The sequence below is a fragment of the Kwoniella mangroviensis genome, assembly GCF_000507465.2.
Source record: "Kwoniella mangroviensis CBS 8507 chromosome 1 map unlocalized Ctg01, whole genome shotgun sequence".
NCBI classification, from domain to species: domain Eukaryota; kingdom Fungi; phylum Basidiomycota; class Tremellomycetes; order Tremellales; family Cryptococcaceae; genus Kwoniella; species Kwoniella mangrovensis.
Window position 1 is genome coordinate 6,035,169 of NW_027062533.1, and position 11,794 is coordinate 6,046,962.

General features: G+C 45.3%; 4 protein-coding genes across 4 annotated transcripts; 3 read left to right on the plus strand and 1 right to left on the minus strand.

The window, feature by feature from the left end:
• Positions 1 to 1,133: 1,133 nt before the first annotated feature.
• Positions 1,134 to 2,371, plus strand: I203_102251 (uncharacterized protein; the record flags this gene model as incomplete). The annotated part of the gene is made up of 3 exons (XM_019146756.1): positions 1,134 to 1,395; positions 1,466 to 2,021; positions 2,128 to 2,371. The coding sequence occupies 3 exons, from the start codon at positions 1,134 to 1,136 to the stop codon at positions 2,369 to 2,371; spliced, it is 1,062 nt and encodes a 353-aa protein (XP_019004289.1).
• A 360-nt stretch (positions 2,372 to 2,731) lies between these two features.
• Positions 2,732 to 6,837, minus strand: I203_102252 (uncharacterized protein; the record flags this gene model as incomplete). Its single annotated transcript, XM_065517053.1, has 6 exons — positions 2,732 to 3,578; positions 3,638 to 5,255; positions 5,326 to 5,559; positions 5,617 to 5,682; positions 5,754 to 6,631; positions 6,692 to 6,837. The coding sequence occupies 6 exons, from the start codon at positions 6,835 to 6,837 to the stop codon at positions 2,732 to 2,734; spliced, it is 3,789 nt and encodes a 1,262-aa protein (XP_065373871.1).
• Positions 6,838 to 8,097: 1,260 nt separating this feature from the next.
• Positions 8,098 to 8,860, plus strand: I203_102253 (60S ribosomal protein eL18; the record flags this gene model as incomplete). Its single annotated transcript, XM_019146759.1, has 3 exons — positions 8,098 to 8,262; positions 8,368 to 8,739; positions 8,825 to 8,860. 3 exons carry the CDS (start codon positions 8,098 to 8,100, stop codon positions 8,858 to 8,860), a joined length of 573 nt encoding a protein of 190 aa, XP_019004292.1.
• Positions 8,861 to 10,009: 1,149 nt separating this feature from the next.
• Positions 10,010 to 11,740, plus strand: I203_102254 (uncharacterized protein; the record flags this gene model as incomplete). Its single annotated transcript, XM_019146760.1, has 1 exon — positions 10,010 to 11,740. The coding sequence occupies one exon, from the start codon at positions 10,010 to 10,012 to the stop codon at positions 11,738 to 11,740; it is 1,731 nt and encodes a 576-aa protein (XP_019004293.1).
• Between the last annotated feature and the right edge of the window lie 54 nt (positions 11,741 to 11,794).

The following is an 11,794-nucleotide window of genomic DNA, read 5'->3' on the forward strand; positions in this document are numbered from 1 at the left end:
TTAAATTGAACGAAAGAGGTTGACGCTCCTAGTGGAGAACGAAATATATGAAATACGAGATATATATAGAAATCAAACATGCTCATTTCAAGTCGAATTCCTCATGCATAAGTTGTGATATTATCGTGATCTCACCTCATGTGAAGGCATACTATCAAATCAGTCTCTCGTTGGAGGCCATTTCTAGATATTTCAGCTGCGTTTAGCCAGGTTCAGAGGGGATTCAGATATAACTTCACGGAATGGACGGTACGGATGTCCCGCATATCCCACATGCTCGTGTTGAATGACGGATTCGCATGATTTTCATTGACTCGCGAGTACTGTATAGTAACAAAATGTCTGGATACACTGCTCTTGAACAATCAAACAATAAGCTAATACAGCACTGTACGTCTATACACCACTCTGAGCATCTTCAGTAATAGCACCAGATCAATCCGAGCGCTACCTCATCTACCGATAATCTCAACTATAAGTTGCAGCAAGGTAGAATATCCGCAAGAGCGATATCACGTATAAATATAACTACTCGTACTGTTTGTATTATCTCGACGGATTCAATAGCAAAAATGCAAACAACTCTATACATGAATTGTAAATACAGTTATTCGATTATGATCTAGTGAACTATCTTTTTCAACAACAGGAAAATTAGTTACCCAAGAACTCGTCAAACTCATTAAATGATGCAAAGCAACTGAATAAAATCACATATCACGACCATTTTGCAGACGTGGAAAAACACACACAAGTCATCCTCTTCATTCTTCTCTCAAAGACCCGCAAATAGTCTGTGTCGCAACATGCTGGGCCTATAAGCTCTGCCAGATACAAGTTGTGCAAAGTCAATGATCATAACACAAGTTCAATGGTTCAATTCAGTGGTGGGGTTGAATCGATGAGCTGGCTTGCTTACGATGGACACGATAGGCACGGCGATGCGGCGACTTCCGCATTGCCTGACAACCCGTGTGCCTAAATCGGCTTCTCTATACTTTTGCTGTCCACCCAAGTCGGCTGAGTTCGCCCTCTGCAACGACTACTCGTACTCTTGCGTCAAAGCTTGGGAATAACAAGACCAATAAACACCTCTGCTCACTGCTCACTGCTCACTGCTCACTGCTCACATCATGGCCAAGCTCCTCTCGGACAACCTGCGGCTCAAATTTGAGCCTGGTGCCTTAAGTAAGCAACCGCGGCAGGAAGAGCGAATCAGCGATCCCAATCTACTGTGGCAGCCCGAAAGTATTGTCCTGCGAAGGACATGCCATCTCGAAAACCCCCAGGCGGCCATCGATCCAGATTTGGCGGAAGCACTGCTAAAAGATCGGAAAGGAGAAGAGATCTCGCCCACAGATGGTCGTGCAAGGAGCTTGATTACAAGCATCATGAGTAAGCCTAGTACAGAAGTTTTCCCCGTACCATGTGCCAATTAGCTAATGCCGTTATGCTACTTTCACAGGTACTCCGTCATCATCCTTCAAGCCTCCTGAACCGATCACGACAGCTGCATCCCTTTCAACTGCAAGCGCTCCCATGGCAAATGTCATAACAGTACCTAAGGCTACTGACGAATCCAGCAAGCCTACACTAGTGACTGCCACAAGGAATATTGGTCGAAATCACCTTTGGGATTCATACCGAGCAACTGTCAATGACCCATCCGATCCTGTCCACCCACGACAAGTCATCCTCCAGTTATCGGTCCTTCAACGATTCCCTAGAAAATGCCAAATAGACAGACCAGCCTATTGTGATAGAATTGAACGGTTCTCCATCGCGCAGGCTAAAAAAGGTGTAGAGAGAGAAGCATGGTTTTATCAGAAATATGCTCCATTACTCAACAAAGTCAATAACATAGTCCCAAATTACATTGGAACCTTTCACTGTAAACATCCATGTAGAGAAGATTCTCCGACAAGAATAGATCTCTATGCGATGATATTAGACGAACCTGGAGAGTTATTGGGGAGTGCTTGGCAGGATATACATTGCCCCAGTATAAGTGGTAATATCTGGTGAGCTCTGTTCAGTTGAACCCACTATCATCGAACCGAACCAAGCTATCCCAAGTCTGCAGTGAAAGGTGAACGGTAAGCTGATATATCATGATAATCGATCTAGGCGAAAAGTATATGAATTATATGATTTCTTGCATTCCCATCAGATCATCCATAATACCGAATTAGTAGCTCTGAACATTTTTTACGATAAGAAAACCGGCAAGGTTAGGATCGCCAACTTTTTCGATGCTCTGGTTCTCGCTAGCGATAATTGCGAGCCTGGCGAAAGGGCAGAACTAAAGGCTCAGAGGTTTTTGAGACATGAAAAAGCAAGGATAGCATTAGGTAGGAGGATTATCGACTAGGATCCAATGATAAATGGTATCGAGAATATAAGTAGTTATGATTGTACAGTACGTGCAAGTAACAGTCAGGTGGAATACCCTTCAGAGCGATATCATGTGTAAATATAGTTACTCAAACTGTCTGTATCCTTTCAACTGTATAAATAAAAAATTTCTCTATACATGAAATGTAAATACAGTAATCCTATTGATGATCTACGGAACTACAGTATCTGGTTGAACAAGAGGAGAATAAGCTACCCAAGAAGTCGTCAAAACTCGTTGAACAACGCAAAGTAACTAGATAAAATCACAAATCACGAATCACAACCACTTTTAGAAACATTGGAAGACACCCATCTCGTCCTCTTCATTCTTTTCTCATTTATCGATCCCACTAAAGTTTCTCTGCTGATTTTGATCCGGATTGGCTACTCTGAGCTGTTCTTTCTTGATCACCTCCCACATGGTTGTAGGTCTCTTATCAACCGACGATGACGATACCCTCTGGCTCATAGTCGAACTCGATCCTGCATCGGATGACCCATGTATCGTCACTGGTCTTTGTATCTTTGATGAGCTAAGTCTAGGTCTAGGAGTACCGAAAGGATCTTGATCTTCCCCTTCCCCTTGTCCACTAAACGTCGATTTTGGCTTTGTAGGCATAACAACTGACGATTCAATGATATTCGAAGACAAAGATGATTTTCGATCAATAGCAGGCGAATAATTCGACATGGGACTAAGTAAGCTGAAAGGCGTAGAACTTCCTCTTTTATTGATTGAATTGACAACGTCTCTGACCGGTCGACGATGTTGGACCAAAGGCGTTGGTACAGGTGATCCAGAAGGAGGTAGATATGATTCATCAATCACTGTCGTGTTGAGCGTTTTAGAGATCGCTCGTCTAGGTGTGATAGGATAAGGAGTCGGCCGTAAGGAGGATTTCCTAGGTGTTTGGTCATTCTCTACTGCTGACGGTGTTGAACCGAATTGGTGTGTCGGCAGTACAGGCGGCGAAGCGAAATCTGCACCATTGAAAATTATTTCACCGGGAGTATCTAATCCCGACTCACCACTACTGAAAGTGGTTTGACTATTGCCATCCCTGCGATGTCCCGCTCCATCCGGTCGAAGAGGTATTACCGAAGTAGAGGTTTCAGAAGGTAATGGCGAGAGTGAATCACTTTCTTCGGCTCTTACTAAAGTCCCATCCGATTCATCTTTCCTGTGTACTTGTGTTCGAGTTTGATCAACAGGAGAAGAGGCTCTTTCCATCTCAATTACAGCCTCACTTCCAACTGAGGAATTGTCGTTTCCCTTTGGACTAACACCATATCTCTCATTGATTTAGCTGAATTCAGCGAAGAGAGACTTGGCCCTTTACCATGGTCGTTCGAGGGTAGATCAAGTGTATCGCCTCTCCAGCTTTTTGGAGGATGATTAGAGCTTTCAGGTGAGATTGGAGATGGGCTCGAAGGAGAATTGACATTTTCACTTGACATCACGGGCCAGAGGGTAGGTTGAGGTGCCGGATCACGTATGTCCAATTCTTTTCCCTGAGAAGAAGAAGAAATCGATTTGGTAGATGACAACAATGAGATGATTCCCCCGGCTGCCATCCTGCGGAAAAACGATTCACTCCTTTTGATCGGTACATACGCTGTCTCAACGGGTGAGATCAAAGTAGGCGATTGAGAGTGAAGATATCTTGCCTCGGATATTATACCTTCTTCAGCATCGGAAAGAGCATTCGATTGACCAGATCTACCTGATCTACCTGAACGAGCAGAAGTAGGTATAGAAGTTTGCGAATACCTATTATCACTTGGAGGAACTAGTAAACCAGTAAGATCAAGTGGATCTGAAGGTGACAAGCTCGGTAGATGATATTCCAACGATGAATTATGAGATAATCGATTTCTTGAAACGTCCGAATAAGGATTTCGTGACAGTTCGGAATGTGCGTTTCTTGAAAGTTCAGAATAAGGGTTTGACATACTCGCAATTTCGTCCAAAGTACCCAGATCACTCCGTGACTCATGAGGCGTGGGGACTGGTCCACCTCGGACTCTCAAGGGAGGTAAAATCGGAGCATCATCGTCGAAAGAACTTGCTCTATCATGGAAAGGATCTTGGTCTTCATCGTCGGATTGTCGATTATTCAGCAACGATTTAGCAGATTTCCAATTTCTGCCACTTTCATCTGAATCGATCACCCAATCTTCATCTTCGTCTTCACCTTCCACATTCCTTGAGCTAGTTCCAGCAGCGTGATTGGGCATATCCTCTCCTCCGAGCATGTCAATTCTCGAATTTCGTATGATACTAGCTCGCCTCGCTGGTTTCTCAGGCGAATAGTAGAGTGATTTTTCCCGTTGAAGTCTAAGTCCAAGTAATCTAATACCATCTCCAATCCTTCTCGACGATTTGCTGAGGGGTCCACCTACTTCATCGGAAGGATCATCGTGTAGCTCCGCATAGGGATCGTCCTTCTTTCCACTGAATTTACTAGAGATACTATGCAGAGTAGCTCCAATAGCTCCCATTCCTAAACCGATCGACACACCCTTCTCCCTTAAGCCCCAAGCTTCGTAACCACCTTCAATAGAGTTTTCAGGACTGAGCTCTTCCATCAATCCTTCTCCACCTTTCTCCCTTGATCCATATGGTCGAGGAGGTGTTCTGCCTTTGGGTCCACTGGCAGGCCAAGGGGAGGCAAGTAAAGCAGCTTGTTTGGTGTGTCGGCGTCGAAGGCATCTCCAAAGACATAATGCTACCAACAAGGCGACAACTGCGAGTATACCGAGAATTAAACCTATTTTGATAGGTAGCGTGAGGGGATGGCTATGAGCGCCAGCATCGGTCGGTGCAGATGTACTTGACGAAGAAGCGGTAGCGGAAGCTGTGAAGAATCACAGAGATCAGCACAAGTCCCGATCCTCAGAGGTACATTATTGGTGAACACCACGCACAGGAGTCGATAGTCGCACCTGAGGGTGTATATGCTGACCCCGATGCAGACTGTGTCTTTGTTCCAATTATGTGGGAAGTGGAGATACCGCTTGAATCTACGGACTTACCACTTGACGCTGTTGAGGTGGTCGTTGTCGAAGACGTAGGAACAGGTGTGAAATCGGTGATCCAGGAGCTTGTCGAGGTATCCCAAATATGAAGATTCGAATCGGCAGGTCCGCCATCACCATAGCCTAAAGTACTAGATCAGCTAAATGACACTACTTGGGCTGGCATGATGACGGACTCACCTCCAAAGACAGCAATCTGGTTCCCACCTATGCCAACGGCAGTATGATCGTACCGTGCTTGAGGGCCTGATACAATACAATCGGCTTCATCCCTGATGATAAGGGAGAGGTAGATGTCAAATAGGGAGACGACTCACCTAGTCCAGCTGTGGTGACTTCTTTCCATGTTCCATCCGCCAAGTCGAATTCCCAACTATCACCATACACCTCCCCTAAACCAGCATTCGCTCCACCAAACAAGAAAGCTTTCGTTCCATCTTCATTCGTCACCAAACTCCCACCTCTTCTCCCCTCAGGTACCGTTCCAGATATCTGTCTCTCCGTCCAGCTGGGCGAGGAGGAAGTAGTATCAAGGGTATATATCGTCGAATAAGGCTGGAGTGCTGCTACGCCAGTGGAAGGTGAAGTGTAGGCTCCACCTAGAGCAAGCAAAGTCCCATTTGGAAGAATTATCGAGGAGTGATGATATAGCCCTATAGGTAGACTAGGTAAAGGCGAGAAGGAGGATGTTGACGAGTCGAAAGAATAAACATCCGAGAATGTTGCTCCTGAACCATCATCTTTCAGTCCTCCTGTAATATACACTTTCCCATCTTCCGAAGTGGAAGAAGCGGAATGATAGATTCTTCTCATAGGTTGACCATTCCCACTTTCTTGTCTTGTGTAATTCACATTGGGTCCATCGGTTTTGACATCCATTATCCAAGCTGAATTTGAACCTGTCTGAACAGCTTCGGCGGTACCTCCATCACCACCGAATGATAGTAATTTCCAAATCCCTTCTTCTTCGGAAGATAGGGGCATGAGTGTATGCCATGCTGATGTGGGGGCGGAGGGTATATCGAGCGGTATGAAAGGTGCAGAGGACATTGAAGATGATGATGTGAGAGGGAGTATGAGTGTCTCGCCGGTATTGGGAGAAGATGAATAGGTGTAAGAAGATGATGGGTCGGTTTTACCACCTTGAATAATGAGGGTGGGAGGGGAAGGGATGTAGGCTGCTGCATGACCCCATCTGAATATTAAGTATCAGCAAAGGCTACGATGACCCATCGTGGAGTGAGAAAGGGCTTACCGGGGTGTAACGTTATTCGCATCCACAGCTTTAGCTGACTGAGCAGTTGATATTAAGACGAGAAGGGCGATTTTTCGACCATGTTGAATGATATTATCCATTCTTGATATATGCTGACTAATCCTTCGTCTTTTCCCCTCTCCCATTTTCGGTATATTCTTGTCAAAGGTACGTGACTTTAAGCGATGCTGATGATCTGGGAAGTCGAGTCACAAGAAGACAGGTGGCTTATAGTTGGTCAAGTATCAATTTGAGTCGAGGTGTGAGTTAACTTTGATATCAATGATTGTGAGACCCAACAAGAAGGGAGGGATATCTCGAGATGATGTATGACCACATCACCTGTCATGTCATCTTACAATCAGAAGTCTGGCCAAGAGTACGGACATGGAAAGGTAGAACATCACTCAACCTGACAATGTTATCGAATTGATGGAAAGGCAAGTTCGGTTGGGTGGCGATTTACGATCAGCCGAGAATGAAACCGATACCTGAGTAGCGTCACATCCCTCGTAATTAATTCTTCTGGCCTCATGAGGGTAGCTTGATGTAGACATCTCTTGTCATCTGCCATTCTGATTGATCCGATGTGATGAATCTATGGATGTTCATTGCAAACTGACAAGAAAGCTTGGACATGGCAATGTTGTGTCCTTGTTTATCGTTCAACCCGAAGTAACCGGAGACGCACGATTCCTCTCCAGGCACAACAAGGGAACCAAACAACAGAATGTCGTCAATCGCCTGCATCGGTGATAAGAGAGAGTATACTTAGAGCCGAAAGTGAGACACCGCGCCACACCGCGTTTTCTGCTATAAGCACCAACGGTGTTTCGCGATTCTCCATCGAGTGTCAGATTTGCTTAGCTTGGTGGTAAGCAGCTTGTATACCGTACAGTACCAGGCAGGTAGGATGGTTTGGGTGGATGCTTGCTCCTGTCACTGTCACTGTCGATACTTGTTGAAATATTCATAGAGGTTTATCATCCTCCTTCTACTTCATCCTCGGTAGGTTCATATAAATCAGCTAACAAAGTGAGTGATACTTCTATTGTCGTATACATGGAGAGGAAGGGTAGAGAGGAAAGGTATGAGATTCAAGGAACGGGAAGATCATCGATGGAGGAAATAGCTACAGCAAATTTTGGAGAACATGCGCAACATCTAGCTAGATAGATCAAATGAGGACACATAGCATAGGTGGATGTGGTACTAGGAGCAAGTCAAATATACGCCGGTGAAGAACAGGTATCTTTGGATAGGTTGAATTCGGAGGGGGAAGATTGAGATGAGAATGTCAATATGGAGGTATTGAATGCTGACGAAATTTTCTCTTTCTTGCTCATCCGACCTTTCCCTCCTCTGCCCACTTCACCTGTACTCTGCTTCATGATCACCTACATCAGATGGGTATCGATCTCCGTTACCACCACGTCAAAAAGGGAAACCGATCTGCTCCCAAGTCGGAGGATCCCTACCTTCTCTTGCTTGTCAAGCTCTACCGATTCTTGGCTAGAAGAACCGACTCTAAATTCAACCGAGTCATCCTCAAGAGATTGTTTATGAGCAAGGTGGGTTGGATTGCTTTGCAGATTGCAGGAATATCTTAGTAGAAGAGAAGATGGGATTCGGAATTTGTTGTTGACTTTTTGAGTGTGTTTTTTGTGTTTTCGTAGATCAACCGACCCCCTATCTCCCTCTCCCGAATTGTCAAGGAAACCAAAAACTCCAACCCCGACAACTCAAAGACCATCGTCACTGTCGGTACCATCCTCGATGACGAACGATTACCTGAACTCCCCAAACTCTCCATCGCCGCTTTGAAATTCTCTACCGCCGCCAAGGAAAGAATCGTAGCTGCTGGTGGTGAGGCCATCACCCTCGACCAACTTGCCCTCCGAGCTCCTACCGGATCCAACACCGTTTTACTCAGAGGAAAGAGAAACGTCAGAGAGGCCGTCAAACACTTCGGTGGTCCCCTCAAGGGTGGTAAACCTTACATCGCCTCAAAGGGTAGGAAATTCGAACAAGCTCGAGGTAGAAGAAAGGTGATTTTTGTCGTATCATATCATCCCATACGCATGAAGTCATACTTATGAGACATCGCTGACATCTTTTTTCCCCACTCTGTAGTCGAGAGGTTTCAAGATCAAGTCTACCCACAAATAAGCTCATCGTCATTAGTATATACGTATGGTATGTTTTTAGGGTTTTGGATCGGACTCGCACTTGGAGTAGGTGTAATTGGGAGAAGACGAAGACGATCTATAGCAGAATTAGAATACGCTTATAGTCGTCTCAAGGGATGTTACGTTTTCCTCATGCACCATATATTGACTGATTGCTCAATGGGCACAAAAACCTATGCGTATATTTGATTAAAGTTTTCTGTGATCTCTCCGCACTCATATATGAGAACATGGATACATATAGATCGCTAACATCGTAATTACTGTTGATTTACGAAGTCTGCTCGAACAACCACTTATTGAGGTCAAGTAGCTGTAGTGAGCGCTTGAAGCCTGAAGAAGACTCCAGGAAGGAGTACGATGGAGTATTTGCCCGTTTTCAACTCGTGATGAGTAATATTTAGAAGCGATTGCAAGTTGCGCGGTTTTGCCCGGTGTAAGTTGTATGGTATGAGACATCTTGTATGATCGATGTTATATAGTATGACACATATCGAAGCTAGTTGATGAATCGAAATGTACCCGACGTGAGCTCAAGCAATCAAGGTTGTCGTTGAATTAGGTTAGTAATGGGCAGTAGAGTGTGACGACGCTCTGTCATCTATTCTTCAAGTCTACCCCCACAAACTCAGGAGTTTTGTGTTCGTCAGAGTGACTTAGTAGAACAAGATTTGGCCCGTTCATACGCCCTGTCGTTAACATCCCGTTCGACAGTAGGTAGTCTTCCAGACAATCAGGCAGAAGGTTCCTTCTCATATTGCGCATATCTGCACGAGCCCATCCCTCTCCAACCAGATCAATTGATCTGATTCCCATCTCGCTCTCAGCAGCTGGCTCAGTATGTACGAGTGATCGTCAATGCTGACCTTGGCAGTCTACGACTACGATAAAGTGTACTTGAGTAATCCCGATAACGGATTGAGCTTCTGAAAAGAGAATCTAAACCAAGGCGGAACAGGGGGGATTTCAGGGTAATGAGTAAGTAATGACGATAACCGAAACATAAGAACGACTCAATTCATCACAATCGCATCACAATCACATCTTTATCTTCCTGGTCACTTGCTCGCTCGTACATCATGTATATCTCACTCATATATCGACCACCAACACACTATAGCTCGACAATATGACATACATACAGTCTCCTAGGTCCACGCCCGCCTCTTATTCTTCTTCCCCTGGCGCCTCCCCATCCACCTCGTACTCACCTATTCGACATTCTCCCTTATCTCAACCACCTATCTCAGCCATATCACGAACTCCCTCACCTACTTCTTACGTTGGTAATGGGGTAAAGCCTATACCCACACCTAGCCGACGTGCCTCCCAGCCGACCTCGAGGGGATCTTTATCACCGTTGACATCCCTCGTATCGCCTTCACCTAGATATATGAACGGCGGAACATCACCCACTTCTTCCTTTCACACTCCGACTCATGATGTTGTCCATTCAAACGATCAATCCCCTTCCGCCTCTCCCTCGCCCTCTCGCCGCTTGTCCCGCTCTCAACCTCTCCTAGGCTCATATCACCTCTCTCTACTTCACTCACGCATGTCCTCCGCCCATCAGCCTCACCAACTTACCAATGAATTTTCGATAAGCTTAGTATCGATAGGTAAAGGGAAATCATGTGCGGCTCATCTTAGATATCCATCTGCAGTGGAAATACCATTCTCAGCTGTGTATTATGACTTGGAAGACCCCGAAGCTATCGGTATGATGCCTACTAAATCTACGCAAAGCCAATGTCAGAGTCCTTGGACGGGCGGAGTGGATTTGGAGAAATACTATTATGATTCTTTCTCAAACACACGCCCACACCCAGACCCACATTCCCATCCGCATTCTCATGTATTAGATGCACCTACGCGAAAGAATGAACCACCTTCATTCCCTGGATATCAGGTCTCGCCAGTTGGTCAGTTGCAAATCCTTATCAAATCTTCCAATTCACCCATCAAAGTATTCCTTATCCCATACGATCTTAGGAAAGTATCAATAGGTGGAAGGTTGCTAGTAAGAGAGAAGGCGTATTGTAAAACTAGAGATAGTATCGGTGAGAATGGAGGGAAAGGAGTATTGAAATATGCTATTCAACTTCAATTCGTCTGTATCCTTCCCGCGTCATCCCCTGTCAATCGAACAACACAATCAACTTCATTGCCTTCTACACCATCTCATGCTCACGATGGGAAATCATACTACGTTTCGAAAAGCATGAAAGTGGTGTTTGTGTCTACTCCTCCTGACTCAAGGGAGATGATGGATGTAGAACGAACAGATGAGATCGTTGAACCTCCCACCACCCCCACAAGTTCAGGTAACAAGAGGAGAAGGAGTAGTCTGGCATTCTCACCTGGATCATTGGGCAAGACGAGTGAGGAATGGGAGATGGTGAGGATGAAATGGTTTGCTAGGCGGGATATGGAAATGGATCGATCTGAAGTAGATGCTCAACTGGATAAAGTGGACAGAGGGGATAGTACGAGATCGAAACGGGATTCTGATATGGGTCTGGTGTTGGAAAAGCCAAGGATGATCAGAAAACCTTCATTGATATCTACCACTTCACCATTCTCCTCATCTGTTTCAACAGATGTACCTAAATCTGCAATTTCACCGTTACCGATATTATCCCCTTCACCTATACGTCCCACAACATCGACATTACACAAATCCAGACCCTCTACTCCCACTTCGCCTAGACCCATCTCACCCCATCTGAATGGTAGTGGACCACCGTTGATCTGGAGTCCTACGGGACAAAGGCGGATGAGGAGGGAAGATGGGTTGGAGGAAGTGGAGTTGAGTGAGAGGTTGAGGAAGATGGGTGTGGGAGTGAATAAGGAAGAGTGATTAGAGGATGACAGGTGGTCTCCTGTTTGTTTCCATTGTCATTACCTGCTTCCA